Consider the following 27,828-nt stretch of genomic DNA (forward strand, 5'->3'; position numbering starts at 1 on the left):
CTACCTGATCTTACTGTGCTTGGAGAGGAATGCAGCCAGGGCTAGTAACAAGAGGACACTTGCTTTTGGGAGGGGAAGCAGGGGGCACATAAGGGTTGTCAGAAGCTGGAGAGTATTTCAGAGAACTGATTACTTGGTCTGGGGGCATTCCAGTCAATACATTCTGTTTACTAACCTGAAAAACAAAGCAAAATGCCACAAACCTGAATTATTAGCTTTAAGGATATCTTCCAATTTCTTACCTGGATAAGACAAAAGTATAACCATGCAACAGCACAGAACTGAAAAAACACACAACAAACAAAACAAGTTACAGGCAAATTTAACAAACATATACGCAAAAATGCACAAGCATTAATGTTTGACTAATGACAAAGACTGGTCACCAGGTTGACTTTATTCTGATTCTAGTTTTGAACACACACAAACAACTACTATGAAACAATTTTAAGCAAAAAAATACACTCGAGTTTTTACAGATATTTAAAAATTTCTTCCACGAACATTTTGATAGAAAAAGACAGAAAACAATATCCCTTGCAAATTTATTAATTTGAAAAGATGTTATATATAAGCAAACTTCGTAAAATGCCATGCAGTAGTTTCCTACGGACATTTTTTTCCTTCATATCCTTTAAAACTGGTATTTAAAATCCCCTTTTATTCTTAAAAATATTTATAAAAATAAAATAATGTTGTTGTTAACTTCAGCTACAGTTTACTGTTTCCAGTGGATTTATTGCAACTATAACTTGCACACAGTGAAGTATGCACTTCACGAATACGTGATCATTTCTATGGACAAGCACCTGGTACCTGCACTGCAGTCCTGATCCTGTTTTCACTGAAGCCAGTGACAAAACTCTCATGAGCTTCAAAAGCAGTTAATCCCCCCCCCACACACACACACTTATTTGCTCTGATGTAACAAAAACTAACATCAGAGGTTTTGGGGTTTTATTTTAATTGTCAGAAAAAGCAAATCCCAGATTTAGAATTTTGAATCAAGCGAAGCAAACTGTGTTATTATAATCTGTTTTTACATCTAAGCTCTGACTTGCTTTTCTTTTGCCTATATGTAAAATACAAGAATAATTTTTCATTATTACAGGACTACTATAAAAACTGAGGTTTATGAATGCTTTTAGCTTGAAATGGCGGGCAAGCATTCTCCTTGCCCTTTAGGTCATGTCTTCAAAGAGAATAACTTGTTCAAATATACACTGGTAAATTTTTTCTTGAGATACAAAAAAGTTTGCCACACAAACTCTCAGTAAGAATAAGCCGTGAAAGCAGAGTTTTGTTTTTAAATATGAAATAGTCAAATTAAAATTTAAGACAGCTATGGCTATTTCTTTGCATCTAAAAATAACAATACATTTTTTATTCATACAAATAAATGGTTTAAACAGTCATAACAAATACAAAAGGGCTAACTACTCCCTACTGCTCAGAAATATAGCCTGGAAGGCTCCAACTTTGAAACCACGTACAATCCAACAAGACTGCATTGACAGCTTTGCAATCAAGGTGGTCAGAAAGTCATTTATGTAGTACTGCATCAACAATCTGTGACTAGTCATGCAAGCAGTCCTAGTATCTAGGAACTATTTAAATATGCAAATACAAAGGAATTAATTGACTAAATGCTGCTTTAGCATCTCCTGGCAATTAGAAATCTGGGAATGGCCTTTCACAGTACTTCATCTCAATGGCAAGTGTAATTTACTGCTGCCTCCATTACAGACACACCAGTGAGAATGCTTGAACATGCAAGTCCCAGTACAGAAGAATAGCTGCACATCTTTGTGAAGAGTATCAGAAATCTTGCTACTTTGTCATAATTAATTAATAATCAGAGGCTTGTATAAAGAATACATTCAGCACACATAGCAAAAAATAGCAGTGATCCATTATTAACTTAATATTCAGCATTAAAAATAAGTCAAAGCAGAACACCAATAGCAGCAAAATAACTCAGGGTTTTAAAATATCTTGGTATTAGCTAGAATCTTCTATCACCTACACTGGCACTGAATAATTGAAGAAAGCATGCATTTAAATAGCTTTTTAATTCACAGATGTTAGAACATATGCAGTGCATCTTAATACCCAACTTTTTCAGCAGTATGACTGCAGTAATTTCACCTTACAACAAATAGCTATCTTTACTAAAAATCCATGAGCAGTCACTTCAGGCTTTAACATATTATACCAATAAACAAATTAAGCCAAAATTGCACATGTATAAACCAGATGATATATGTAAACTTCATATTCAGCTTCTGTTTGCAAACAGATACCTATTCCTTACCTGCCTGCTGGGGAAGAAAGTAAGTCTAATTAGCAATATTGGTCTATCTGGAAACAAGATGTCACTATGCAAATAATTTTATTCTGGTCAATGATAAGCAATTCTGCCTCCAAGATTTTTTCAGCAAAACTGAGGAAAGACTGAACTAAGTTTCCTCTCAAATCAAGTTTTAGAAATAAGATATATTGCTGTACTGTCTATAGGAAAACAAAGTTAAAGAATCCCCCTGGCTTTGAGCTCCCCAAGCAGAACACTACACCGTGATACCACTGAAAAGTTACTGAAGTACTTAATGCTACAAAGATAACATACATCATTCAACACACATTGCCATCAGCTATACAGTCTTAAAAACGTATGTTGAAGGGAAAGCAAAGTTTAGTAAAACCTTCACACAGGACGACAAAAGCAGCAAATACTTCCCCTCCTTGGAAACGAAAACATGTTTAAGAGTCTATTTTTAAGATGTTTAAAACATCTTTAAAAAAACTAACCCAAAAACACAGCAATGACTTTGTCTTGGGCAAAGATGGCCTTGTCCTGGAGGCAGAGTGATATTTAAAAAATTATTTCTGATTACAAGTTGCTACTTAACGTAAAAACAATTTCTTCTTTTGGTTTTATCCAAAGGATTTGTAAGCCTGGTAATGTGCTACCAGTTTATTTAAACTTTTGCTTTCCTTGCTATTTTCAGCTTGTGGAGCTAGCACAAAACATTTACTAGAGCTTAATGGCTTGTTCTCTTGTTGCTGTTATTACAAACCATTCAAATGGAAAGTTGTTAAGTGTGCAGTTTGAATTCATAGGTGCTTGTTTTCCACTGGTTGACATCTGCATTGATCATATTGCGCTCTGTGAAAGTAACCTCTCCTTCTGAATCAATGAGAATGACCGTGTTAGTCCTGAAACAACATAAGGGTAGAGGGTTAAGCCTTGTGTCCGTTACGTAAGTTTGCGGGGTCCCATCCCTCATCCCCAAAGGTTTTAGCTCTTTTTTTTTTCTTGACCACATCATCACCACGCTAGCAGGGCAGAAATCGCCCTAGCAAGTTCAAATGGGCATTTTGAGTCCCTTCTTCCATCACTCTGCTGCTCTGATTCCCCGATATACTTGCAGCAGCTGACACATAGCTGCTTATTTACAGAGAATATGATAACAGGTCAAACTTTTTCCAGTGCCAAGTGTTCCATTCAGAAGTAGCATAAAACCAAGTTTTTCTTCACAGCCTACATGTACCCCATTGGGTTATTCCTGTTAACAGTACTTTTTCATTCTTTCCTTTCAAATCAATTGTCCATTAAGATTTAAACATCGCTAATCATCATCACAGGACACTGATGCACAATCACAGAAGAAAACCTCTTTCTTTCTCTAGCAACCTTCCAAAAGGGAAATTTGTTTTCAGGAAAAGCAGATTCCATTCATGCATCTATGCCATTTTGTCATGTGTAAGCTGTCATTTCTCTATGGACACTGCAGTATCCCGCCAGAGAGATGACTGACAGAAGCTGGAATCTTTCACCATCCTGAAGTCATTTCACAGTTGTTCACTCATATAAAAAAGGGCTTAATTTCCTCAGAAGAATATCTTGAGGCCTCATTAACAATTCCTATTCACTAACCCATGTTGCTAAGGGAAAGGTAAGTTTGAGCATACAATTACAGGAGGAGGGAAGACTCGAGATACAGTGTTAATTCACCAGTATGAAGTCAGTATTTCTACTGTTATCCCTGTTTCCTTTGAAACAGCCAGACTGCAACCTGTGAAGGAAGGGGAGGAAGATGCTTCTTTACCATTTTAAATCTTCATTATCCCATATTTCAAGTGTTCTTTGAATACATTTTATAGAGATACTCTGGTTTTGCAATGGTTTCTTAGAATACCAACCTAACATACTTACAGAAGCACGTGCTCTCTGCTTATCGATTTACACCTACAGTGGAAACACTACAGCTGATACGCCAGAGACACCGATCTGACAAAATCATTGGCAAACTTTAGAGTAGGAATTCCCCACCAGCAGCAACAGGGTTCACCTATAATTCTTTCCCACTGAGAATTAAATGCAAGATACATTGCATTATTCTGTTGTTCTTGCAGCTTTGGTAGAACAGCCTGAGCAGAAAGTGAGAGTATCTCAGTAAGAACAGCAGCATCAGTTAGGGGAAGAACAGAAATACATGTTCTTTTGAACAAAAGTAATAGGTTTTTCATCTATGAAAATGGCAGCTACATATTACAATGAGATGCCTAAAGAAACTTCTAACTTAGCTGTGCAGGTGGCACTACACTTGGTCTTGAAAGAGAAATGTGTTCTGTAATTCCACAGATAGCACAAAAATGCTATTATCTTCTCTAAAACCGTGATTGCAGAACTTTTCATGTTTTGATTATGTCGAAATTAGAGATGGTCTGATCTGCTACTATACTGGGGAACCAGGAGAAGTGTATTACCTTGTCTTGGACAAACTGAAGCTATGTCACACTCCCCACCAAAGATGAATCACAAAGTGTGCTTAAAGTGCTCATATGTAGCAAAGCTAAGACACCAGAATACTGAGCAAGGAAATAATTTACTTATACTTAATACCTGAACAAATTTAAAGCAGTCACTATAGAATTAAAACCTTCAGCAGCATAACTTAGATTCAAGAGATGCTTTGAATCAGTACACATCTGGTTTTGACTATGAATTTTTTACCTTGTTCCATAACCTGGGCAACGAACACATACAGCTGCATACTTGTTCAATATAGGACGTACATAATCCTTCCCTTGGTCTTCAATCGCAGGGTCTGGTAATTGTCTGGAAAAAGTAATAAAAAAAATATTGAATTCTCCAATATTAACACATCCCTCTTGAACCAAGCTGTGTTGACTGAGTGGTTGATAAATAATCACTTTTTGAGAAGTAGAGTGTGAGTTGTGTGCAAAACTAAAGCATGAAGAAAGCCAGAAGATAAAACAGCTTGTAAAATCTTTCCTAAAAAAGATTCTTTCAAGCTCTCGAACTTTCACCTCGCTTTAAGAAATATTTTTCATAACTTGACAAGTTTTTCACTTTCCTTGTTATTCATTTCTGTCTTTCTCTAATTTAGTTTCAATTAGAACATTAATGATCAAGTAATTTGAGGTACATCAGATAAACCAGCATTTTTCCAGTTAAGACTCCAGAGTGCTTTCTGTGTCGAAGACAGACCTCTCTGCTTCCTTTGGTCTTATTTGGAATACCTGGAAAATACCTAGGACAAGCCTCAAATAAAATTTGTGAAGGTGCAGCAGAGGACGTGAGCTGGTGCCCCAATTTCTTGAAATATATTCCTATCAAAGCTTGAAAGAGATTTGGAAATGTAATTTTATTATAAAGGAAATCAAGCTTTGTTTGTTTTAATTAAACAAGCATCAGCACCCCACAGAAGAAATGCTAAGGTCACAAATGTTACTGCAGCAACCCTACATCTCCGGCTTCCCATTCACACCACCAGAACATATTCTCAAACGCTAGCCACAAGTACAATTTCCTATTTCAATAATTACACTTTCCAATTTTATTTATCAAAGTCCAATTTAACTACTGTTATAGCACATTTTTGTGTTTGATTTTTAAGTTTCTTCCATCTTCAAGAAATAGATCCATTTCTGCCCCCCTGCACAGGCCCAGTTGTACCTGTAAAATAATAATAGTTCAGCAGCCTATCAGTTGTACAGTGAATGTCTGGGGAAGAGGGCAGAACAAAAGTGATGAATTCAACCCCTTTTTCAGAGCTCATCCTGATCTCTGGAGGAGACTGTGCAGTTTGTTATTCTGTAACCAACCTTTTAACCTAACTGGGATCACTTTCTTTGTTGTCATGGTGGAGAAGATCTGTGGATGTTTCAGGGAGAAGCAAGAATAAGTGCATTTCTAGTGTGAGTGGAGCAACTAAGCTCTTCTGACTTCCATACTGGGCACAGGGCTGGACCACACCACAATGTTACAGCGAAGGCACACAGCAGGGCCCTTGAACCTGTGAGAGCCGTCACCTCTCATACTCTACCACTGGCAATTGTATACTCTGCACAAGAGGTGGCTCTCCAGCTTAATGACCCCAAGCAGTTTTAATGAGACTGGAAGGAGCTGCAGTATATCCCTGAGATCACAGTCAAAGGCAGGGCTGAGGCAGAAGAGAAGGGGTAAAAGACAAAACCCTGTATCCAGCAGGAAAAAAGGGAATTCTGAGAGTAAACCAACCATTGCACTCACTTAATTCCTGTAACACACAGAGTGATCCTAAAGTAACGTGCAATAAGATATGTTATGCAAGTCCAAAGTTAGTGCATATCCATGTGTTCATATGATGAAAAGATCATTTCATCTTGAACTATACTTAGGACAGATTACGGACTTAGTTTTAAGTATTGCTTTTTGCAATTAAGTATTTCCATTTTATAGTCAGATGGTTTCAGATGAGATCATACTGGATTACTGACCATTAAGGGAAGATCATTTGGGCTGTACTATATCTTACACCTTTGTCTTTTTACTCGTAGAAAAGGTAGTAATTAAGGAAAATGGCTTGATCTGGTATCAGATTATAAAAGTTATTAGGATGGCTTCCTAATTACTATTCATCACTCAGATGTCTCAGCTCTTATACAAACATCTAATTTGAACCACTGAAAAATGCCAAACATGAATATTGGCACTAAAATTGATGAAGTTAGGAAACTGGATCTATATACCAGAAACAGCTTTGCTTCAACACAAATCACCCCCTAGAAAGGTAAAAGTCAGGCTAAACGCGGAAGTTACTGGACAGTGAAGAACTGTATTAATTCAGACCACAGCACCTCCTTTACCCTGCTCCATGTCTGGACATGACATGTTATCAATTTCCTTTACTTGTAAACATCTAGCCTATGGGCTCATGTCACAAGTGCAGGAACCTCACTTAGATATTCAAACTCATCTCTTGGGAACTTCCTTATCCAGAGGCCTACAGCTGAACTGTGCTTTTACTTCATCATCTACTTCCGCCACTTTACTTAAAACAATTGTGCTTTTGAGGAAGGCAGGTGGGTTCTACTTTGAAAACAGCTTCCTTCTCTGCCCTCTGCCTACATACAGTCTGGGAGGCAACAGAGAACAGCTAGCAGCTATAACACAAACCTGCTCATGTAAACAAGCACTTACCCTGTAATCAGTAAGAAACTGAACCTTATCCTACAGTGAACCTCCACACAGCTTACAGCAAGCAACATGCACTCGTCACTCTAAGAGAAATGCAATTCTTAAAAGGGCACAGAGAAATCAGTGTACAGTCTATGAGTACCAAGACTGCAGTAATAACATTTACTGTGTCTGCTGCTTAAAAAAAATATCAATATTGTTAAAAGTCAGTCATCATGGCGAGAAAGAACATTACTTTTGTCCTTCATTACCCAGCTTTAGTCAGTTAACATAAGGCTGAAGTTTCTTTTCTGTCAAAATAGTTGCTATATGTAATTTTTAACTGGTTATAGCCAGAGTTTACTCAAAATGCAGTATCATGTTCTTACGGTTCTTGATTATTCATCACTGTAAGGAGCTCCTGCACCAAGTCTTCTTTGGTAAGGTCTTGACTTCTCTTGACCACGTCTGTGAAAAGCTGCTTCCCATATTGTAGCTTCTTCCATGGTGTATCCAACAAAGAATTACTCAATCCATATATTCCTATACATAAACACCACCAAACAAAGCCCAAACAACTTATTAAATTTATTTTCTTTGCTCCAGAGCTTATGTGTTATGTAAAAAATATTTTAATTATCTTATCCCACACAAATCCCCTTCTCTGAGGGACAAACCCAAACACTAACAGCAGATCCATCATGAATCTCTTACGATAATTTGCTTATTCATCCTATCGCCAGCTTTTATTTTGCCTCAAAAATAAGTGAGGTCAAACTATGTATCCAAGATGTATACCACGTGATAAAATAAATACAACACTCCTTCAGATAGTAAGAGTCTCCCAGGTGTGTAACTCAGAATAACGTAACCATTTCTCAACAATTCTTCCAGACCACTACGTCAGACTGTTTCACTGGGGGGGGGCGGGGGGGCACAAAGCCAACACATAACGACAAAAAAACCCCAACATCCCCAGTTTTGAGCATCATTGCCTTAAGGTTACTAAAATTAGATGAATTTGATTTTCAGCACTCTTATTAACACAATGTACACTTTGGAGTGAAATCAGGTGCAATATCAAACCCTCCCCCCCCCCCCCCCCCCCCCCCCAACACTAATAGAAACATTAAGGTATGATGTAAACCAAGTACAAAATAACTTGCAATCATGATATTTTTGAGTTTATTTCTGTAAAGCAACTTCTACCCTTCACACTTTACATGTTATGAAATCAATGAATTCTGTAATAAAAAAGGTGTATAGTAAGTTTAAGATTTACAAGCAGTAACATTCAACTGCTTACAGACCAGTCCCTGCAGACCTTTTCTAGCTGCATAGTGTCAACGTACTTACTAAACAATGTTCAGAAGGGGTGAAAGAAAAATATCGATTTAATCGGAAAAGGTATTCTGATGATTTGCAGTTGTCATTACAGATTTCACAAATTTTAATCCAATTTACATGATTCCCCAGCTAACCTTTACCTGCAGGTATGCTGTAAGACACATGCCCCATTCTTAAACTGCAGACTATAGCTGACATGCATCTTATGCTGGGCTCTGCTTAAGCACACTTCTGTGCTAAAATTCAGTTACTTTGTTTCAGTTTTACTCTAATCCGTATCTTCAACGGTTATTTTTAGTCTCTGGTTTGCTAAACTAGGAAAAAGGTACAACAGAATTAATGAAATTTTTTCAGTTTAGCTGTATTAATCATAATTTATTTTTGCCTCTGATTTTACTACTGAAAAACACTGCACAGCAACATCTGGTGACAGGAAGGAGCCTTCTCTTTAGAGGTACCCTGTATTTCTCCGCACAATCCAAACAAATAAGCACAAAGACTACAAAACCTCATTTCTCCCTAAAGGCAGCCACATACACAGAAAAGAAATTTGTTGTTGAGGCGTGGAGACTACCTTTGTTACAGTCTACAGATAACTCAAAGCTGTGATTAAATTTCTCATTACAAGCAGGCAGATTTTAATTTTTTTTTTTAATGTTTGCATTAAAACCTGTTTTGTGCTTGTAGCTGTACAAAAACTAACAGCTTTTTCCAAGAATTTATGCTGTAATTGCTACAGTAACTATTTGCCTACTGGCAGCAGCATTTTGACCATTAACCTAAGCAGGCAAAATAAGCCAGTCATTAACTGTTACCAACCAGCTACAGTGCTCAGAGCCTTCTTTGTGCCCTTGCCCATTTAAATTGGCTTTTCCGTTACAGATTCTAGAGGATTGTTTTATGTAGTTGGTTAGCAAAGGACCAAATTTTAAGTATTTTAAGTCAACCTGATAAAACAGATATTTCTATTTATTTCTTTTTTTTATAGCCAACTCTGTCCCTAGGGGAGCACAGTCACACTTAGGGTCAAGTCCACAAACCTTTGAAAAGTCCATTCCTCAAGAGAGGCTTCTGTCTTTCAGTCACAGTTACTTAAGGAGCATCCCACTAACTGCAGCGGGTACACTGACATGGATAGAAGCTTGTTGATTCTTTACTGAAATTTATCAGTACGTACTTAAATTCATGTAAGATTTTTTCTTTAAAAGAACGCTGAGAAATATTTAGCAAAGACAATGCTTAAAAAGCTAATTAGAGCAATACCGCTACATTCTCCATTCTGACTCCTTTAAAATAACAAAAAGTAATATTCAGACCTTTCTGAAGAAAACCTACCAGCATTTAGGAAAACAGGTTCTGGTTCTCCTTTGTTTCCATAATAGCAAATTACATCTCCTTTGGTGGTACTGGAAAATATCAATAAGAATTTCTCCTTGAAAAACCATCAGCTTCTATATTTGATTAGGCTCTAATTTCACGCAATCTTCAAACACAGCAAGATGTTTCTCCCACTGTTACTACTATGATACCACAGCCCAAAGATTAATTGGAGTTATGTTATTCTCCTCCTCTCAAAATACTGTATTAGCTGTACCACTGTCAAATAGTACCATTAACATTTTTAAACTGTAAAAAATTTAATGAAAAATCAGAACTTCTGCACTCGGAACTTAACAACAAAAAAATGTATGGTTTTGAGTAACTGGAGATTTAGTTACTCTGGGGAAGGGGTCACATTACACAACAGGACAGTCCAGCACTGCAAGTACTATTTACCCCATCATCTCTTTTGAATTGCTACTGCATTCTAAAAGGCTGGCTACTGTGGGCCATTTTATATGGCAGAACTGAATTTTTAGGCCCACTTACGGCAATGTCATAGGGCATAGTTGGGTCCTTTAAGTGACAGATATGCATTTTCAGGCTGTTTTCAGGTAGCTGTAGTTACTGTTTGTAAGCGCGCTCTCTCTCTCTCTCTCTCCTAGTGTAGGTACTGGCTTCAGTACTCCCTCTCTGGTGCACAGTTTAGCCGGGAGGATCTCAAAATATTCAAAGACAGCGTCCAACATCGCAAGTAACTCTCCCTTGGCAGAGATGGTAGCAACATATCAGATTAGCATGGATTTTAAAGTACTTAGACCAATACTGACAACACAAATACCAAATAAAATGATAAGAAAAAAAAATCAAGAATAATTAAAAAGCCTTGTGTGCCGAGGGGAAATATAGGGTGGGGAACAGATTGCCATTAGTTGGCTCACTCTCAGTATCCCTCACTCCTATCAGTTTACATGAGATAGCAATTCCTCAGATTGCTATCAGTTAGTGGTTTGTTGGTTTGGGTTTGGTTTTTTGGTGGTTTTTTTGGTGGTTTTTTTTTTTGTTGTTGTTTGTTGTTTTTTTTAAAAAAAATTGCCAGGACACATCCATAAGACCACATAATTCTGTATTTCACTCTAGTGATTTACCTGCTCACAGTGGAAGAGAGTATTATTTCAGTTACAAACAAACACATTCTGACTGTAGTTCAGCTTTTAATTTGTCTCCCAAGCTCTAGCTCCTTAGGCAGCAGATAAGACTTTTTGAATTAAAAAAACCCAAACACATAACTTGCAGTGAAGGTTGAATTTGGATTGAGTAGCATAATACAATACCGTACAGAAGCCATTTCCAGTTCATCATTTCTTCCTAAGATAAAGATATATCTGTGTCTTGATGGCAAGAAGCGTACATAGAATGCAATCTCATTAATTACATACTGAAAATTAAATTGCTCTGCATAAGTTCACATCCGCTACTCAAACTTTAATAACAAGAAAAACAGTCTTGATTTAGCTGTTTATATTCTTAATAACCATTCTGAAAGACATGCTACAGCATCCTCTGTAAGACAGCCAAATGAAGAGGGAAATATTAACTTATTAATTATACAAGTCAGAAGAGGCAAGAGGAAGAACACCAAAAAGAGACATAAAAGCAAAAATAAAACTACCTTTCCTCTTCTGGGAACTAGTCTTCCTCCTCCTAAACCCACAAAGCTTCTGGTGCCTTACAGAAAGACATCCAAGATGTTCACCGTAGTTAGAAGACAACAATTACTGCAGGTGGTATTTATGTATTTTTGCTTTTATTGTTAAATATCATAAAGCTGCTCTCAGTTATTCAATTTACAATTTATCTACTGCTAAAAGAAGCACGGCATTTTCTGAACTTGCCTCTAGTGGCTTAAAAGACATTTATTTTCCTTATCCTTGTTTTTCTTTTCAACATTAAGATCCTTGTTCAAATTTACCTTGTGCTGACCTCAAGATGCCTTACCGACTGCCCCAAGTCTCCACAGACAACTGCCCACATCAGAATCATGACAACTAGTGTGCGTTAGTTCCAACAGGGCACTGAACACCAATCACTCCTTTCTTATTCTTAAACACTGAATATTCTTCTGAGTCTCTGCTAGAGTTCTCATGTGAACGTACTACCTGTGATTCAGTAAAAATATTCTTAATCATCAATGATAACAAAGTATATTAGAGAAAAGGCCATTTATTTCTTTACTCTATTTGGAGTATTTGCATTGGGAATACCTAGACAGTCCATAACAAAAGCAGCTGAAAACAAAGTAGGAAGAAAACAGGAGGCATCATCAGTATTTTCTGCCCTTAATTTCTGGAGATGCAAATTTCTCTTCCGCTACTACAGATTAATTTCTGTACATGACCCATTTATGGAATCTGTTAAAAGAGTTGTATTTTAAGAGACAAAAGGGTTTTTAAAAATTATTAAACAGACTAAGGCAGAGAAATACAGGATCTTCAGTTAGTATGAGAAAGTGATGCTGAAAAGTACAGGTGGGGAAAAAAAAAAAAAAAGACATTTCTATTAATAACAACCTGATCTTTCCTTTTCTTTCTTGAGACTCCTTCAAGTTCAAGTTCCAAATGAAAAGTTACACAGAGAAAAAAAGGTCCAGTTTCTTCATGAGCAGGTAAACACATCAAAACATCATCTGTCTTCACCAGACATAACATTTTGTTCATTGAATAAGCTTAAGCATTAGAAATAAATTATTGGAAGAGTAGAAAAAAAATCTCTCATGAAATATTGAGCTATTAGGCTGGTTCAGCAAACCTTTTTGTCAGTATACTTGTCTATAGAAGTATTTGTATGAGGAAAATGAGCCAAAGGTATATTTCCTGAAACTATTTTTATAGTCATGCCACGTAAAACGAAGTCTTTGACTTCTTCCTATTAGTAGCTCTCCTCCAGCTAAATTACCAAGATGTTCTCCTTTTAAGCTAGATTGACACTATTACAAATTCTCTAAAATTTCAAATATAAGGCTCCCATACATTCTTCCCTTAAGTGGATTCTGCCAGGTCTTCAAGGAAACAGGAAAAACTTTAGGTAGCCAAAGAAGTTAAGCCATACTGTACTTGGCTGCAAATACTAAGCTACATATACAAGATGCCCGAGACCCTACAGGAATAATAAGAAGAATGGAGTTCAAAGGATAAACAGACCTTCTAATGAGAAGATCCAGGTGTATGAGTTCAGTTATTCAAAAAACAAAACCTCTGAAAAATAGAATGAGGTTAATCATCTTGCACAAAGCATGCTATGGCCCTTGCAAAGACTTACATAAACCAAATCTAGACCCAGGTTTATTAACGTCTGGTTAAGCTCACCATTTTAGCAATGCCAGGTCTTTCTTCTCCTGAGCATTCCTTATATTATCTTTATGCCTAGCTAATTGTTAGCATGAAGTGATGTTAACATGTATGACTTCCGTCCCAGCTGCGTTTAGATGCTTTCCCACAAACCTGGTTCTGACTGGTACATTTAGAACTGGCACACAGTTACTACTAATACTAAAAAGAATCCCTTGGCAGCTAAAAACGCAGAGCATTGAGCTGAGCTGTCATTAATAGACCAGTCTGACTTCCTGGCCCCAGCCACACGCTAGGATACAAGTAGTCATATACTCATAAGAGTACACTGGCACACTGCATTTTCCACGAACAGCAGCATAGAAAATGCAACGGGCAAGTAAAGTATTTTAGGTCACCTCAAGTTACTGAATCACTGTGCTTCACCAAGCAATCTATTTACACTGTATCTTAAAAGCAAGAAGTAGTACTTCGAAAAATACAATCCATAAATAAAATCCAGTTGGAATTAATTCAATACAGACAATGACTAAGCAGAGGGAAAACAAATGAATCAAAGGTAAAAAACAGTGGGAAAAAAGTTGGCTGTAATGGCCTATTTTAACCTTAACATTTGGGTCACTAAAAAAATTAAAACTACAGTAGCAATTATAATATATAAATTGCTTATAATTATTTAAGCAAATAAAGAAAAATCATTAAGGTGATTATAGGGTGGGGTTTTTTCAGTTAACACAGCAGCAGCTACACAAACTATTTTATTGGTGCATTAAATCCTCTCCTTTCAAATTGTCAAACCTGTACCTGCTGTAGAAGGTCTACAAAAAGATCAGAACAATTATTATCACCTGAGGTCTCAAAAGACAGTTTTAAATGGAAAGGCAGACAAATGGCCCAAGCAAGCCCTTGAACACAGCTGTAAGACAAGTCCTGTCGTAAATGAGACTGCATGCTGAGTAAGTAGGCACCACTGACTTCCTTTAGCAATGGCTTTTTATGTGAAAGAATATTATCATCTAGCATCTGTTCTGAGATTCTTGTGACTGACAAATTCAGTAACAAGGTCCCCTGGAGTTTAACAAAAAGATGGGGAATACATACAAACTGCAGAGTCCCTAATTCTGAACACCTGTATCTTACTGTTTCTACATTCCACATTCACCCAGGTATGTGTTTTCCATTACACTTACCTCCACTGCAACACTGCTGCTGGCCTTCTGTCAAAAGGCAGCTGAAGCCTTCCAAGAGACTTCTGAAATGGGGATACTTCCAAAACAGTTCACTGTGCCAGTCAGCTACTCTTTCTTTTATCATTTGGCTTTACCTATTCTCTTCCTACTGTTTACAGATACTCAGTACTGAACATCAAGGCAGAAGTCAAGATTAAAAAAAAAAAATCACTGTAAGCTTGATCACAGCAACAGCCTCAAAATCCTGGCCTGAACTCACATTCTGTTCCCTTCCAGCTTTACAAGTATAGATACCAATTTCACTGGAGAAGTAATAAAGGCATAATTGAAGTAATGACAATAGGACCCAGTAGACATTTTTTTAAAAACCCCAGCCAGAGCTGACAGCTGAAGAAACTAAAACTATACAAAAATTATGCTTTAGATAGATCATTCTGTCAAAAAATTTAAGCAGTAACAGATGTTCTAGGAAATATTCTAGGCAGCATAAATCTCAGTGGTAATAGATGCTTCACAGCAACATGAAAGCCATGCAGTTTGCTGTAATTATTGCTTAATGCTGATGAAATATAAGCACTGTCCTTCTGCACCCTTGCCCTGCTTCAACTTCAAAGTGGCTCCAAGTCATGTTCAACAAAAACACAGAAAGGAAAAGAAAAAAGTGTTAGGGTAGTAAAGCTTTGTAGGGTGTGGTTATCACCAAGTGATCACTCCCCTGGGCACTGAGCTCTAATCTTCCAACAAGGTGAGTATTTTACAGACAAGGACATTGGACTGTTTTATAACATGTGCATGTATTTTTTGTGCAAGGAGAAAAAAATGAAATTGGCAGCGTGAAATGCTCTAATAGTAGCTTCAACAGAATAGTATGGTTCACAGATTAATTTTCTTCTCTTCAGTGTTCACGAGAATCTGAAAACTTTCTGTTCTGAAGCTAAAAACAAACACCAAATGACCAACTATAAAGCCCAAACGTTTTTGTACATATACTGCCTACATCAAATAAAATGGTGAAAAGAATACTGCCAGATACACACAGCTGACAAATTCTGCTTTAAAGCAGTACTCCAATTTTGTTCCCAGGGTCTAAACTTTTCTTTGGTATTGTCCTCATTTTTTGAGCCAGGCAGAAGCTGACACCAGAGGGAAGAGATAAAAAAGTTTTTCAGCTTTTTTCCTTCCCTCGACATTGGACTGTCCATCTCATTAGACTTTCAAATAACTAAGGATCTATGCAGAAATATTTCAAAGGTAGTACCTGGACACCTCATTTTCATGAAGAAGTCACCAGGAGCAACACAAATGTACTTTGCAGAAGGTGGTATTAGGACAGACAATGCAAGAGAAGAAATTGAAGTGAGCTTACACAGCAGCCACAACGACTTGCCCATTTACATTCTTTCCACACCAGCAGTCTGACCCTATCTCACTTTTCACTGGAAAGGCTCTTAAGCCTAATCTCTGGAGAGCAATCAAATCCCTCCTACATAGCCTTGTCTTGATAACCATACTGAATGAGACAGCCCATGTTTCTAAAATCTGGCCACAATATTCAGGTGTTTTAATCTTACTAGGCCCTGCATTATCAACAGTTCAGTTAACTCTTCTCCCAAACACTTCTTTTACAGTTTGCCTTTTTTTTTTTAATCTCAGTAATGTTGCTACATGAACTAACCAACTGTAGATTTCCATATTAAAAAGGAAAAAATATATACAGTCTCTCTCTCTATATATAAACACTTTCAAACATGCATTTTATATTACATACTTGTGTATGTATTCCCCTCCCTACACACATATTCCAACCCTATTGTTTTGGGGAACTGCAGTTACAACTGCAACTCAGTCCTATCCATCATCACATCAAAGATAAAACCTATTATTAACCAAACTTCACTCTCCAGAACATGAAGAATACATTCTAGTACAATCTCTCTATTTTCAATGCATTACACCAAAGTAGTCAATACAGGTGATGGTACAGTTTACTATATTTTCCCTGGAGAGACTGAAAACTGCCTGTCACAGGAGAGAGCAAAAAAGCTGACATGAAAGGCCTTTTTCTTCAGCTCTCTCTCCAGCTGATTTGTTTACTAGGGGACAATTAATCTATTCCTGATGTAGAAAGCAATTCACTCCTATGATACAGAGATGTTGTTGCACATAAACAATATGGGCTCTAACTGACAACCTGCCTGAGACTCTAAATTGCTGGGAGAGTGACAAGAAGCTGTCACTTCAGTTTGTCCTTCAGGGCAGTCTGTATTACACACTTGGCAGTATGGAACGTGAGATGCTGCCACAACAGCCCTAACACAAGTCTGAGATACCCATGAAAGTCTGAGCAACTGCAGCAGCTAAATTCATTGCATATAATAAACACAGGTTTCCCCAAGACAGAAATGCTGTCCTGACCATCAACAGGAGTTCACTATTACTTCAGATATTATCACGAAAAACTGTTCTGAATCTTAAGCTGCTATCTTCTTAGAGACTAGTCCAGCCTCTGATAATCTTGTTCCTCTCTAATCAGACCTACTGATAGCCAAGATTGAAGGAGCAGCAACAATACCTTCTTAGAAGCTAATTTTGCAGCCACACAAGACTCCAAACAGATACTGTTTGCCATATGCCATACATTCAACATAAAAGTACATTTAGCATAATGGGTATTCATGTATTCATGACTCTCATACTCAGCAGGTAAAGCAGGACGATAAACTGAAAAGATTAGAAAACTACAAGTATGTCTTCCAATACAGTACTCTTATTGTAGTGTACTCATAAGTAGTGTTTAAATTGACATTGTGAGATGCCACAGAACAAACAGATTACACTAAAAGTGTCACAACTCATGCATGCTTAAGATAAGAGTCACACCAAGCTATGGAAACAAACAATGAGATTTTACAACCCATATGGTGGTTTCCAACTCTCCTTCTCACATCACTGCATCTGTACCATCTAACACACTGTCACTGTAATAGAAAAGATAAAAATTCCTTTTCCTGAAACGTGTACCTGAAGACTCAAACATTGTAAATCTCTTTCTAAATGTGCTGCTTACAGTCAGCAGTATCATGTGCTCAGATATACCCCACCTCAACAGTGCTTCACTTACACTTTCAATTTGAGTTTCCTCTCCATTTCACACCACTAAAAGAGCCAGAGCCCATCACTACTTGCTACACAACAGAAAAACATGTTAAGAATAGTCTTCAATCTTTACTTTGAACAGTAACATGGTCCAACAAAGTAGCATCAACTACAGTAACATTTTCAATTTACATAGAAAAGTAGCTTCCATTTATATATTGCATTTCTCTCAGGAGTACTTCTAATTTCCTAAAATGACAAGTTTACATATCTTACAGAAATTGCTCTGCATCATTAGCTTGCCAAGAATTTCATTTCATCAGAGTATTCAAGGCTAAGGACATGTCAAAATGGAGAAGTTAATCAACACATACAGCTTTCAGAGTGATACTCAGCAAGGAATTATGACCTGCATCACCACAGAAAGACTATTCAATTGAGCATTCAATTCCCTATCAGCCTAGCACGGAAGAACAAATAAACAAAACCAACACATGAATGACTGCCTTAAATAATGTCAAATCTAATCTACTTTAATAACATTATACTAGCAACCATTATGACTACTCTATTTACCTAAACTAGAACAAAGAAACTTACTTACTGCTTGCTAGGTCACCCCTTGAATATCATGTTTGCTTGAAAGCACAGTAAGACTATTTCTTCTGTTATGTTAGTTACAGATAGCCTTCCAATTTATAAAGGCGAGCCAGGCAGCAACATGCAGCAGAGAGCGCAAAAAGTCAAATTCTCTGACCATGGTAAAAACTAATTTAAGCAACAGAAAAATGTTGGGAAGTCTCTGCTGCGATAATAAACTTCGTAAAGTAGAGAGTAAAAATAAAAAGCAGCAAACCCTGTAACTGCTTAACCTGCTTCTGGATTAAAATTCTGGAAACATAACCTTTATGCTTATTTCTAACCTGGTACACCAAGCAGAAATACACTCCTGGTATGGCACGTGTCTGCCTTTCTGCAGTGATCCTTTTAGACTGCAATCACCTTTATGAGTTTCATTTCACTTTCCCATCACTTCATAGAAAATTAAAAATTGAAAACTAATAGCCCAGCAGAAATTGAAATAAAGGCCTTTCTTTAAAAAAAATAATGACAGAACACTTGCAGGAAAATGGGAAAGTAGGGAAGAAATGACTGGTAAGTCAGAAGCACCAGCTGAAGGTGGTCTAATACAGAACACGAAAAATGCAAACACAAGGCCAGTTAGTGACACGGTGCTATTTTCACTTCAAAACAGTACACACTATGACCTTGTGCTTCACGTCTATGTGGGTTCCCAGAAACATGCAGAAAGGCTTAGTGGGAAAAGGCCCTGCACCACCAGGTTGTCCAGTAAGAGTAATGCTTCTGCAGAAAGTGTGCCAAAGCAGTAGCGTGCTCTTGGCAATTTATACCTGTTTATATTCATGAAGCATGCATCTCATTGAGAACCGATATATAGCCTGGAGATGACTTAGCCCTAGATTTCCATTCTTCTGAATGGGGCATAATGCAAAGAAAAATCAGCATATATACTTGTGTGCACACACGTGCACTGAAAAGGATTGTGCCAACCCCACTGACTATCAAGTATCCAAGGTCTTTTCGTCAGCTATCGAAACTTGAACGTATTTGTTAAGTGCTGATTTTTTTTAGTGTTTCAGCAAAGATTAATGATACAGTCACTCTGACAGGACTAATAGCTTGAAAGCTTTCAGCTGTTCTAACATTGCCACAGCATGCCACCTCTCAAGAGGCAAAACAAAAAATACAACCTGAGACATAGAACCGAGGTTTTGTTTTGTCAAAACCACAAGCCACATAGCCTTCAGGGTAAAGATTGACTACAGCCTATTAGGGAAAGACTTGCACAAAGTTGTGTGGGAAAGCAAAGATCAGAAAACAAGATAACCCTCCAGTGTCTGAAAGATGAAAAAATAGCAAAGGAAATTATGACTAGAGTAACATTAATACCTTACATGCCCATTAGAAAAAAAGGAAAGCTCTAGCTTTAGTTTGTGACAGGCTTCTGTACTGTTACACTCCTGGGCTAAGCAGCAAACATCACTATTCTCTTTTTCCCTTTGACATTTGAACTGTGATGTTTTGTAGACTTACTTCAAGTCAGCTGCTAATAAATTAAATCCATTGTAAAGATGTCCTTCTACTGAAACCTTCTTCAGGTAAGAGTAGCTGTCCAGATCTGCAGTCAAGAAGTTTGTTACAAGAGCACCTACAAAAGAGAAGTACACAGAGCAGCCTGCATGTGTGAACTCTATTCTGAAAGGTTTGATAAAGAACAGTAAGACACAAGATTCCCAGTACCAACAGGGTTTAACAGTAGGGGGAAAACAAACCAACCAACCAACCAGCCTTTGAAAGGCTTACAGAATTGTACCGTGTTCACATTAAGAACTTGACTTCTACCCTGAAGAATTCAGTCAAAAGCTCTTAGTCAAAATTTCTACTGAATTCATATTTACTAACTCTTCTATACTGAGTGTGCCTTTCCCTCCTCCCACCTTGCCAAACTCTTTGTCTTGCTTCGTTTCCCTGATATACGACCCCAAAATGAAATACAAATGACATGGTTCATTCGTTTCTGTATAACACATTTTGCCATTGCAATACATTTCCAATGCAGTACCATATGACAGTTATAAACAGACCTATTTTTACTTTAGAAAACCCCCACAGATGCACTCTTCTGGAAGAGGTTTTTTTTCCTGTTATTTCTGTTCCTTTGATTTATCAATCTGTAGGGGAGAAGGGACTACAATAATCTTTTAGGTCATCCTCCAGCCTAATTGCAGTTGTGCCGTTTCCCTGACTTAGGTGTCTGAACAAGAACATGCATTTAGAAAAGTTTACTGTAAACCAAATCAAGCTCAGTGCTTGTCTATTTGTTCTGACAGTTAACTAGATTACTTCCAAGTATAGACAGTTGGTGCTGCATTTCTCCTCTGAATGTAACTTCAGGCTCCAGGCACTACACATCTTGTTTTACTTTTGCCTGCTTGATTAGAATATTGTTATCCAAGTCAAGTTGCCCATGCAGGTACTCAAACCCATCAGTTCAAAAATTCCTGTTTACAGCTCACAACCATTTTATCTGTCCATGAAGTGTTGTTAAATAAAATTAATAATGCAATCATCACTATTTAACTGGGACACCAGGGCTTGTATGTCTACTTTCTTCTTCTTCTATTTCTACTCCTTCGTACCTCTTCCTTTTGCATTTTTATCAATCTTTGGCTGCATGTAGTTTGTCAGGGCTGCCATCTTGCCTTTCTTACTGATTCCCAGCCACGTCCCACCTTCTTTTCCTTCTTCCATATCCAAACCTAATGGAATAGGCAAGAGTTAGGTTATTACATTCAAAGAAAAAAATATCTGAAGCTTAAATCAGAATTTCTTAATATAAATCCTGAGTCTCGATTAGACTGGACAAGACGTAGTAGGTACAAGAACATCCCTCTGGATAAGTGGGATATGCCCACTTAAATTACCTGCCCTTCAATTATGTACTATCAAATATTTCCCAAGCTACTGCAATAATAGATAAGCACTAATGAGAAAAAGTAAAAATTATAAGCTTTGCCTATATACTAAAATATATATAAAACTTTAAGCAGACTCAGAACGCTTGTTAGCTAAAAACAAAACTCAGAAGATTTATGGTATTTGCAAGTTTAAATTCACAAGTAACCAGAAAAATTCGTAGTAAGCCAAGTAATCGGTAAAAATCTTGGACTCTGGTAACAGTAACTTACATTGAGAATGAAGACCCATAAAAATGAAGCCCACAACCAAACCTCTTGGATAAGAGTAAGAGTTAAAGGAATCCCACTACCTATTTGTAATGAGCTCATGCTAACCCACAAGACTTTAATGGAAAAACAAGAACTAGTTTGATATAACATGTATACAGTTAGAAACCTTTTCATTCTGAACTACCACGTCCTAAGGTAACTTCCTACTAGAAAAATCAAAAGAACAGGTTTTGGATCCTTATTTAGAAACTCCCTCTTCATTCAGTATCCAAAACTTCAATATGGAGTTCTGCCATAACACATCTTTACACAGTACTTTTCTTACTGTTCTCTACCTTAACTGAAAGGCACACAAAAGAAAACCACATAGCTTTGTTGACCAACACCCAGTCATTAACATATAGCAATACCTGTTTTCCAAAATTGCTGTAAGTGCAAAATATTTTTTTTTCATTTTTAAGTCAAAAAAAGAATAAATTTGATGTATTTTGGTTCAACTTACTGCTTTTATCTGAGATAATGATATTAACTCATAGGCATATATATTCATGGGATCTCCACAGACATCCCTCACCAGGTGAGGAATACACCAGTTTCTTACTGCCAAATACGGACAGAGCTGACAAGGGTATAAAAGACACAAATTCAGGGTCCTTCAGTTTATTTGACAGCTTTTTGTCTGTTTGTTTTAAACTGCTACGTAGCAGGGGAACGAGTAAGCAGAATGTCTGGCACACAACAGAAACATCAGCCAGAACTTCAGAAGCAAGGGAGTTGTAGTGCACGCAGAGTAATTTATCCTCACGGGCCTCCTTGCCAATGACAATAACACACAGCATCAACCAAGAGTGTTTGCAGAGTCAAAACCTTGCATTTAAACAATGCTTTGTCTTTCAAAGCTTCCATTCTTGTTTCTGAGAAAAGGCAGAAGTATTGATCGTACTTAGAAATGACTATAGATAGATTCCCTACAAAGGGGAACTAGACAGTTAAGTGACTGCAGTATCAGTTTAACAAAATGTAGACATGAAAGCTAATAAACTGATGGATCAATAACTAAAATTATTCTGCAGCCTATAAGTTATTAACCCATAAGAAATGAGAAAGTTTTCACTTTCTGAAGGCTTGATTTAACGATTTCAAGTCACCACTACAGACAGTGAATCTGTTGAATAACTAATTCCACCTACTTTAAGAAGTATTTCAGTTTATCTGACAAAGGTAAAGTAATTGTTTGTGATGGACAAATAAACCTGATACATTTCCACTGCGCTGCTTGCACTGAAATCAGTTAAAGAACATAGAACTGGGGAAAAAAAACCACTGGATACTAAAATAAAAATAAGATCGTAATATCACAACTCTTCTTTCAGACTACTGACATGTTTTCCCCAGAAGTATAGGGAAGAAGCATATTTCTTCTTAGAAATGCAACATCACTGCTCAAAAAAAAAAAATCCAGACCACAATTCCCTTATAAATTGTGTGAAAACCTCTCAAAACAACAAGACATACATACCACTAAGGATCTCATTGCTGCTGTCCCAAAAATCTGCCGATTTGGATGGTCTGTGGTAAAATTCATCTCTATTAGCTGCTAGAATAAGCCTGTAGAGCACAGTGGGGAAAAAAAGATGCTATTACTTACAAATAGGAACTTCACAGTACGGGGCAGGAACAGAATCCAATTCTTGCCACAGCATTAGCTCATTTTAAGTATGAAAAACATCCTTTATCCTCCCATCTCACCTTTATCACTCAGTGTAAAGACTGAATAATATCTGACAGCAGCCTTCTTTCTCATCGTCTTGAGACATTCAGCAAGTTTAATCTTGTGTGAATGAGGCAGCTATTATTTTCAAAAAATAATATAATGCAAGAGATTGAATTAAGATCGCATAAGTAATCTTAAGATTCCTCAGCATATGAAGTTATGGCATAATGGAAGAAAATGTAAAGGTACCACACAGATTTACAGGTAGCTTGTAAAAAAAAAAATCTGAAAATAAAGAGTATGATTTTACTGAATCATTACTTAGGACGATGTAGTCACAATATTTTTAATCTAACACCAACACCTAAAGCTCTGTTTATGTGGTTCAAAGACAGAAGTACCCAGAACAGAGGTAAATTTGTGATAATCTCAATGGTCCAGCCCCACTGAAATTTGTTTGAAGAAACAACAGCATGCTGAAGGAAGTAAAGGGAAAAGGCATGGAGTTTTCTAACAACCAAGACGTGTTTTGGTGGGGCTTTTCCCCCCCCCGGGTTTTTTGGGGGGGGTTTGGTTTTTTTGTTTGTTTTGTGGGGTTTTTTTTTTGGGGGGGTGGGGGGGGTTTACACATGTAGTTGCTTGCATAATCTGAGTTCTACCAGAACAGTAGGACAAATAGTTGCATCATTAATGGGAGTCAGCCCTTGCAGCAGAGGCACTAGAAGCAATCCCAGAGGCTATGCAACCTGGAGGTAGAATTAAGTTATCAAAAATGATAAGCAATTAAAAAATGCTGCTAGATTAAATCCATTATGTACATTTAGAAATAAACACATCGCTCCACAAGACCAAGTGCAGTCCTGACAGAAAGCATGCTACTGGTCTTCATGTACCATCTAAAATATGGTCATTTTAAAAAACATGTACTTTGTACTTTGGTAATTATTGTAACTGACACCTGCAGACTTGGTCGAAAGACCAAGTTCAACATGGTATTAAGAAGCAGCAAACATACAAGATAGGACAGGTCTTCCTCAAAAGTTCCAGGCTTGTTAGCAATGCAGATCAGTCAAATTCAATGATAACACTACTTCAAGCCAGTCACTCTGTGAATGTAAAGCAGGTAAGATTAAAGAGTCAGTATAGCCAGACAGTTTCAGAGGAATTTAGAACAGTCTCTATTCTTGGCCTGTGAAAAGCAAAACCCATTTCTCTGTCCATTTCATCCAGCAAAAGTCATTAAAACAAAGCAACTTATTCAGTGTACTCCCTTACAGATCACACCAATACTTTAGGGGGTGTATGTTACAGTCATTTCATTAGCAGTGTTAATACTGCAACACTAGAAAGAAAAGTCTAACTAATCTGACTCTGCACATTCATCTTTTGAGAGTGAGAAAGTTAACATTTTCTGTTATTCAAAAGCAATGGAAGAGAGCACCAGAATCTAAACGTAATGACTTATTGCAACATCAAATAGATGCAGGGTACCTATAAGTAAAAGCTTCAGTTAGAAGTGTTAGTGTTTCTGTGCTGAGAATCAGCAAACACTGCATTTTCAAACCTGTAGATAAGCTTTCATTTGATGCTGCTCTTCATGAGTCTTTTCTCAATCATTATTTTCAAATTTTTTAAAAAAATAAAAAAACCCAAATGTTTTTTGTTGGTAGAACATCCTCACCTGAAGAACAGATAATGGATTTGGCTGATCCAAGTAAAGGGCAAGAGACAACTATAACCCTGGGCAAGTCACATGCTGGAGACTCAGGGCAACAGGTGACTGCAGACACACTTACACAGAACTCCACAACACCATGCCACGATCCAACAACGACAGTTGTAAAGTCCTGCTCATTATTACCCATAACATGACTTACCTTTATTTCAACTGCAAGATTGTGAGCATCCCCCATTCTCTCCAGCTATGTTCCTTAATATTTTATTTTAATGAAATGCCATCTTTCAGAAATCTGCAGATTTTCTTAACCAGTTTCCTATAACCTCAGTATCTTCTTCACTGTTAGTTCCTCCTACCAGCTGCATGCCAATTACATTTACACAGTAGAAGCCACATTTGCTACTGTAAACTGAAGACTATACAATTTTTGTTCTAATTTTTAAGCCACAACACATAAGAATCAATTCCAATGAAATCTCATTACTTAACTTAACATTCAAGTGTACCGACATTTTCAGCAAGTTTCTGGACTTTCCTGCAAGTTCATTTCTTCAGTGACATAATGCTTTAAAACATGATCATGAAGTGTCAGCTGCACATTAGAAATAACACAGATAAAGAATTACAATCAGCTATAGAGAAAATAAGAAAGGCTAACACTTCAGTGGTACCATTTCTGTAAGGAAGATGCTTAGTATTTTGGCCAACAAAGATAGCATCTGTTGGAAAGCACAGCATATGTACATTTTAATATTTCCAATGCCAAATAATCATATCATTCCTTTCACACTTGCATTATTTCTCTTCTTCTAGCTGATTCTAGTCTTCAACCTATAGGCTTTCAGCTGGTTTACCAAATTTCTGTCATCTTGCTTGAATATCCTTCATTTAAAGCATCCATCCTCCTTCTACAGGTTTTTATTTAAGCAAACATCTCTACTGTTAAAAACCAGTTTGGCTGAAGTGTGTTTCTCATTTCCTGAAGTTCCAATTATATTTTGCCTTCAATAATTCTTGATATGAAACCTAGGTTTGTTTATAGTATCTAAATACTAAAAATAGGCAAAGTCTTTCTGGTGTGATTGAATATTTCCCATCTCAAGTTTAATACACAGACTCCTAAATTTAGCGCAGGGCTGGTATACAGGTTTGCTATAATGAAAACATCTTCATTTTGTCTTTTATGAAACATAATCATACTGGAAAGGAGCAGTATCAAGTGACCCCCATCTAATAAACTGCAAAAAGCCTATTCAACTATTTTTATAGCTGAAATATTTCAAATGTATTAGGATTTACGTATTAAGATTTATTTAAATGTTGAGGCAGAGAGATGAAAACATGAGAAATCATTCCATTAAAGCAATTTCCTACAAGGTAATTCAGTTCCATAAAAAAGGCTCTGTGATTATAGCTTTGAAGCTTGAAACATATTTATTTGTAAGATGCACACAGTATAGTTCAGAAAGATGTAAAGGCAGCGTGTTACCTTTGACAATACTAATAGACTATGGTAAAGTGTTTGTTACACTGCACTAAACTTTACTACGAATTTGCCTGTAGAGAAAACACAGAGGAAAAAGGGTAGAATAGCAAGTGGCAAAGGTACAGGAAGATAGATTCATTAGTGTATCACAAAGGTGATCTGTAAGATTTTTGCTTAATTAGGTGCTCAGGAAAATTGGCCAGTATACTGCTCTAGAAATGGATGCCTACCTGGATGGAAAATTCTCCTAAGTGTTACGGAAAACATGTTTTAGTTTCAGAAAGTTTATTGATTACAGGAAAACGGTCAGTGATACGCATTTGGTCTTTTCAACTTTTAATGCCTACTTTAGACACTTTCTTTTAGTTAGAGATACAAAGTAGAGGACAGCTTAGATGGCAAGTTGCCCATGAGCAGGCAGTGTGCCCATGTGCCCAAGGCAGCCAACGGGATCCTGGGGGACATGAGAAGGAGCATGGCCAGCAGGCCAGGGAAGTGATCCTCCCCTCTGCTCTACCCTGGTGAGACTGTCTTCAGGGCTGTGTCCAGTGCTGGGTTCCCCAGTTCAAGAGAGACTGGGAACTACTGGAGGGGGGCAGCAGAGGGCTACACAGATGAAGAGGGGACTGGATCATCTCCCTGATGAGGAAAGGCTGAGAGGAAGAGGGGACTGGATCATCTCCCTGATGAGGAAAGGCTGAGAGAGCTGGGCCTGTTTAGCCTGGAAAAGATCAGACTGAGAGGGGGTCTTATCAATGCGTACAAATATCTTGAGGGCAAGTGTCCAGAGGATGAGGCCAGGCTCTTTTCAGCAGTGCCCAGCGACAGGACAAGGGGCAACGGGCACAAACTACGACACAAGAAGTTCCTTCTAAATATGAGGAAGAACTTCTTCACCTTGAGAGTGACAGAGCCCTGGCACAGGCTGCCTAGAGAGGCTGTGGGGTCTCCTTCTCTGGAGCCATTCAAACCCGCCTGGAGCGAGACTGTGCTGCCTGCTGTAGGAGACCCTGCTCTAGCAGGGCGCTGGGCCGGGTGGTCCCCAGAGGTCCCTTCCAACAAAGACCATACTGTGACAGTAAAAGTAATTGTAGATGCCTGTTTTTAGTATGCCTGCAGGAGCGGGAATCCCCATTTGGTTGGGAAAACTGTTTCAAGACCTCATCTTGAAATAAACTGAGTTATAGTATAGTGTAAGACACACAAGTTGTCTGGAAAAATTATGCTTAGCAAGAGACCAATATAGAGGGGTCTAACTTGGTCTAATGGCTGTAATACTGTTCAGAGAATTAGGAGGGCTGGGTACCATCCCCAACTGATACTCAAGACCTATGCCCTTCAGAAAGCTGATGCAAAGGTGAAAAAAAATCACAGCAACAATTTAAAAAGAAAAAACTTCAACATTCTTCCCAATA

The 27,828-nt window shown here is 37.5% G+C and overlaps 1 protein-coding gene across 5 annotated transcripts in view; it reads right to left on the reverse strand.

Moving 5' to 3' along the window:
- Positions 1 to 376: 376 nt before the first annotated feature.
- TANGO2 (transport and golgi organization 2 homolog) overlaps positions 377 to 27,828 on the reverse strand; it is a 41,795-nt gene continuing 14,343 nt past the window's right edge. For 3 of the 5 annotated variants that reach the window (XM_027813947.2, XM_055703896.1, XM_005445214.4), the window contains exons 3-9: positions 23,055 to 23,143; positions 20,987 to 21,106; positions 19,881 to 19,995; positions 10,148 to 10,218; positions 7,855 to 8,008; positions 5,018 to 5,122; positions 377 to 3,216 (exon numbers count right to left, since the gene is read on the reverse strand). In XM_027813947.2, the coding sequence (XP_027669748.1) occupies positions 3,096 to 3,216; positions 5,018 to 5,122; positions 7,855 to 8,008; positions 10,148 to 10,218; positions 19,881 to 19,995; positions 20,987 to 21,106; positions 23,055 to 23,143 (775 nt within the window). In that variant the 3' untranslated portion in view covers positions 377 to 3,095. Of the gene's footprint in view, positions 3,217 to 5,017; positions 5,123 to 7,854; positions 8,009 to 10,147; positions 10,219 to 19,880; positions 19,996 to 20,986; positions 21,107 to 23,054; positions 23,144 to 23,284; positions 23,385 to 27,828 lie in introns of all 5 variants that reach the window. The other 2 variants (XM_014285097.3, XM_014285100.3) reach the window with 2 other exon arrangements.

This window comes from Falco cherrug, chromosome 1 (genome assembly GCF_023634085.1).
Source record: "Falco cherrug isolate bFalChe1 chromosome 1, bFalChe1.pri, whole genome shotgun sequence".
NCBI lineage: Eukaryota > Metazoa > Chordata > Aves > Falconiformes > Falconidae > Falco > Falco cherrug.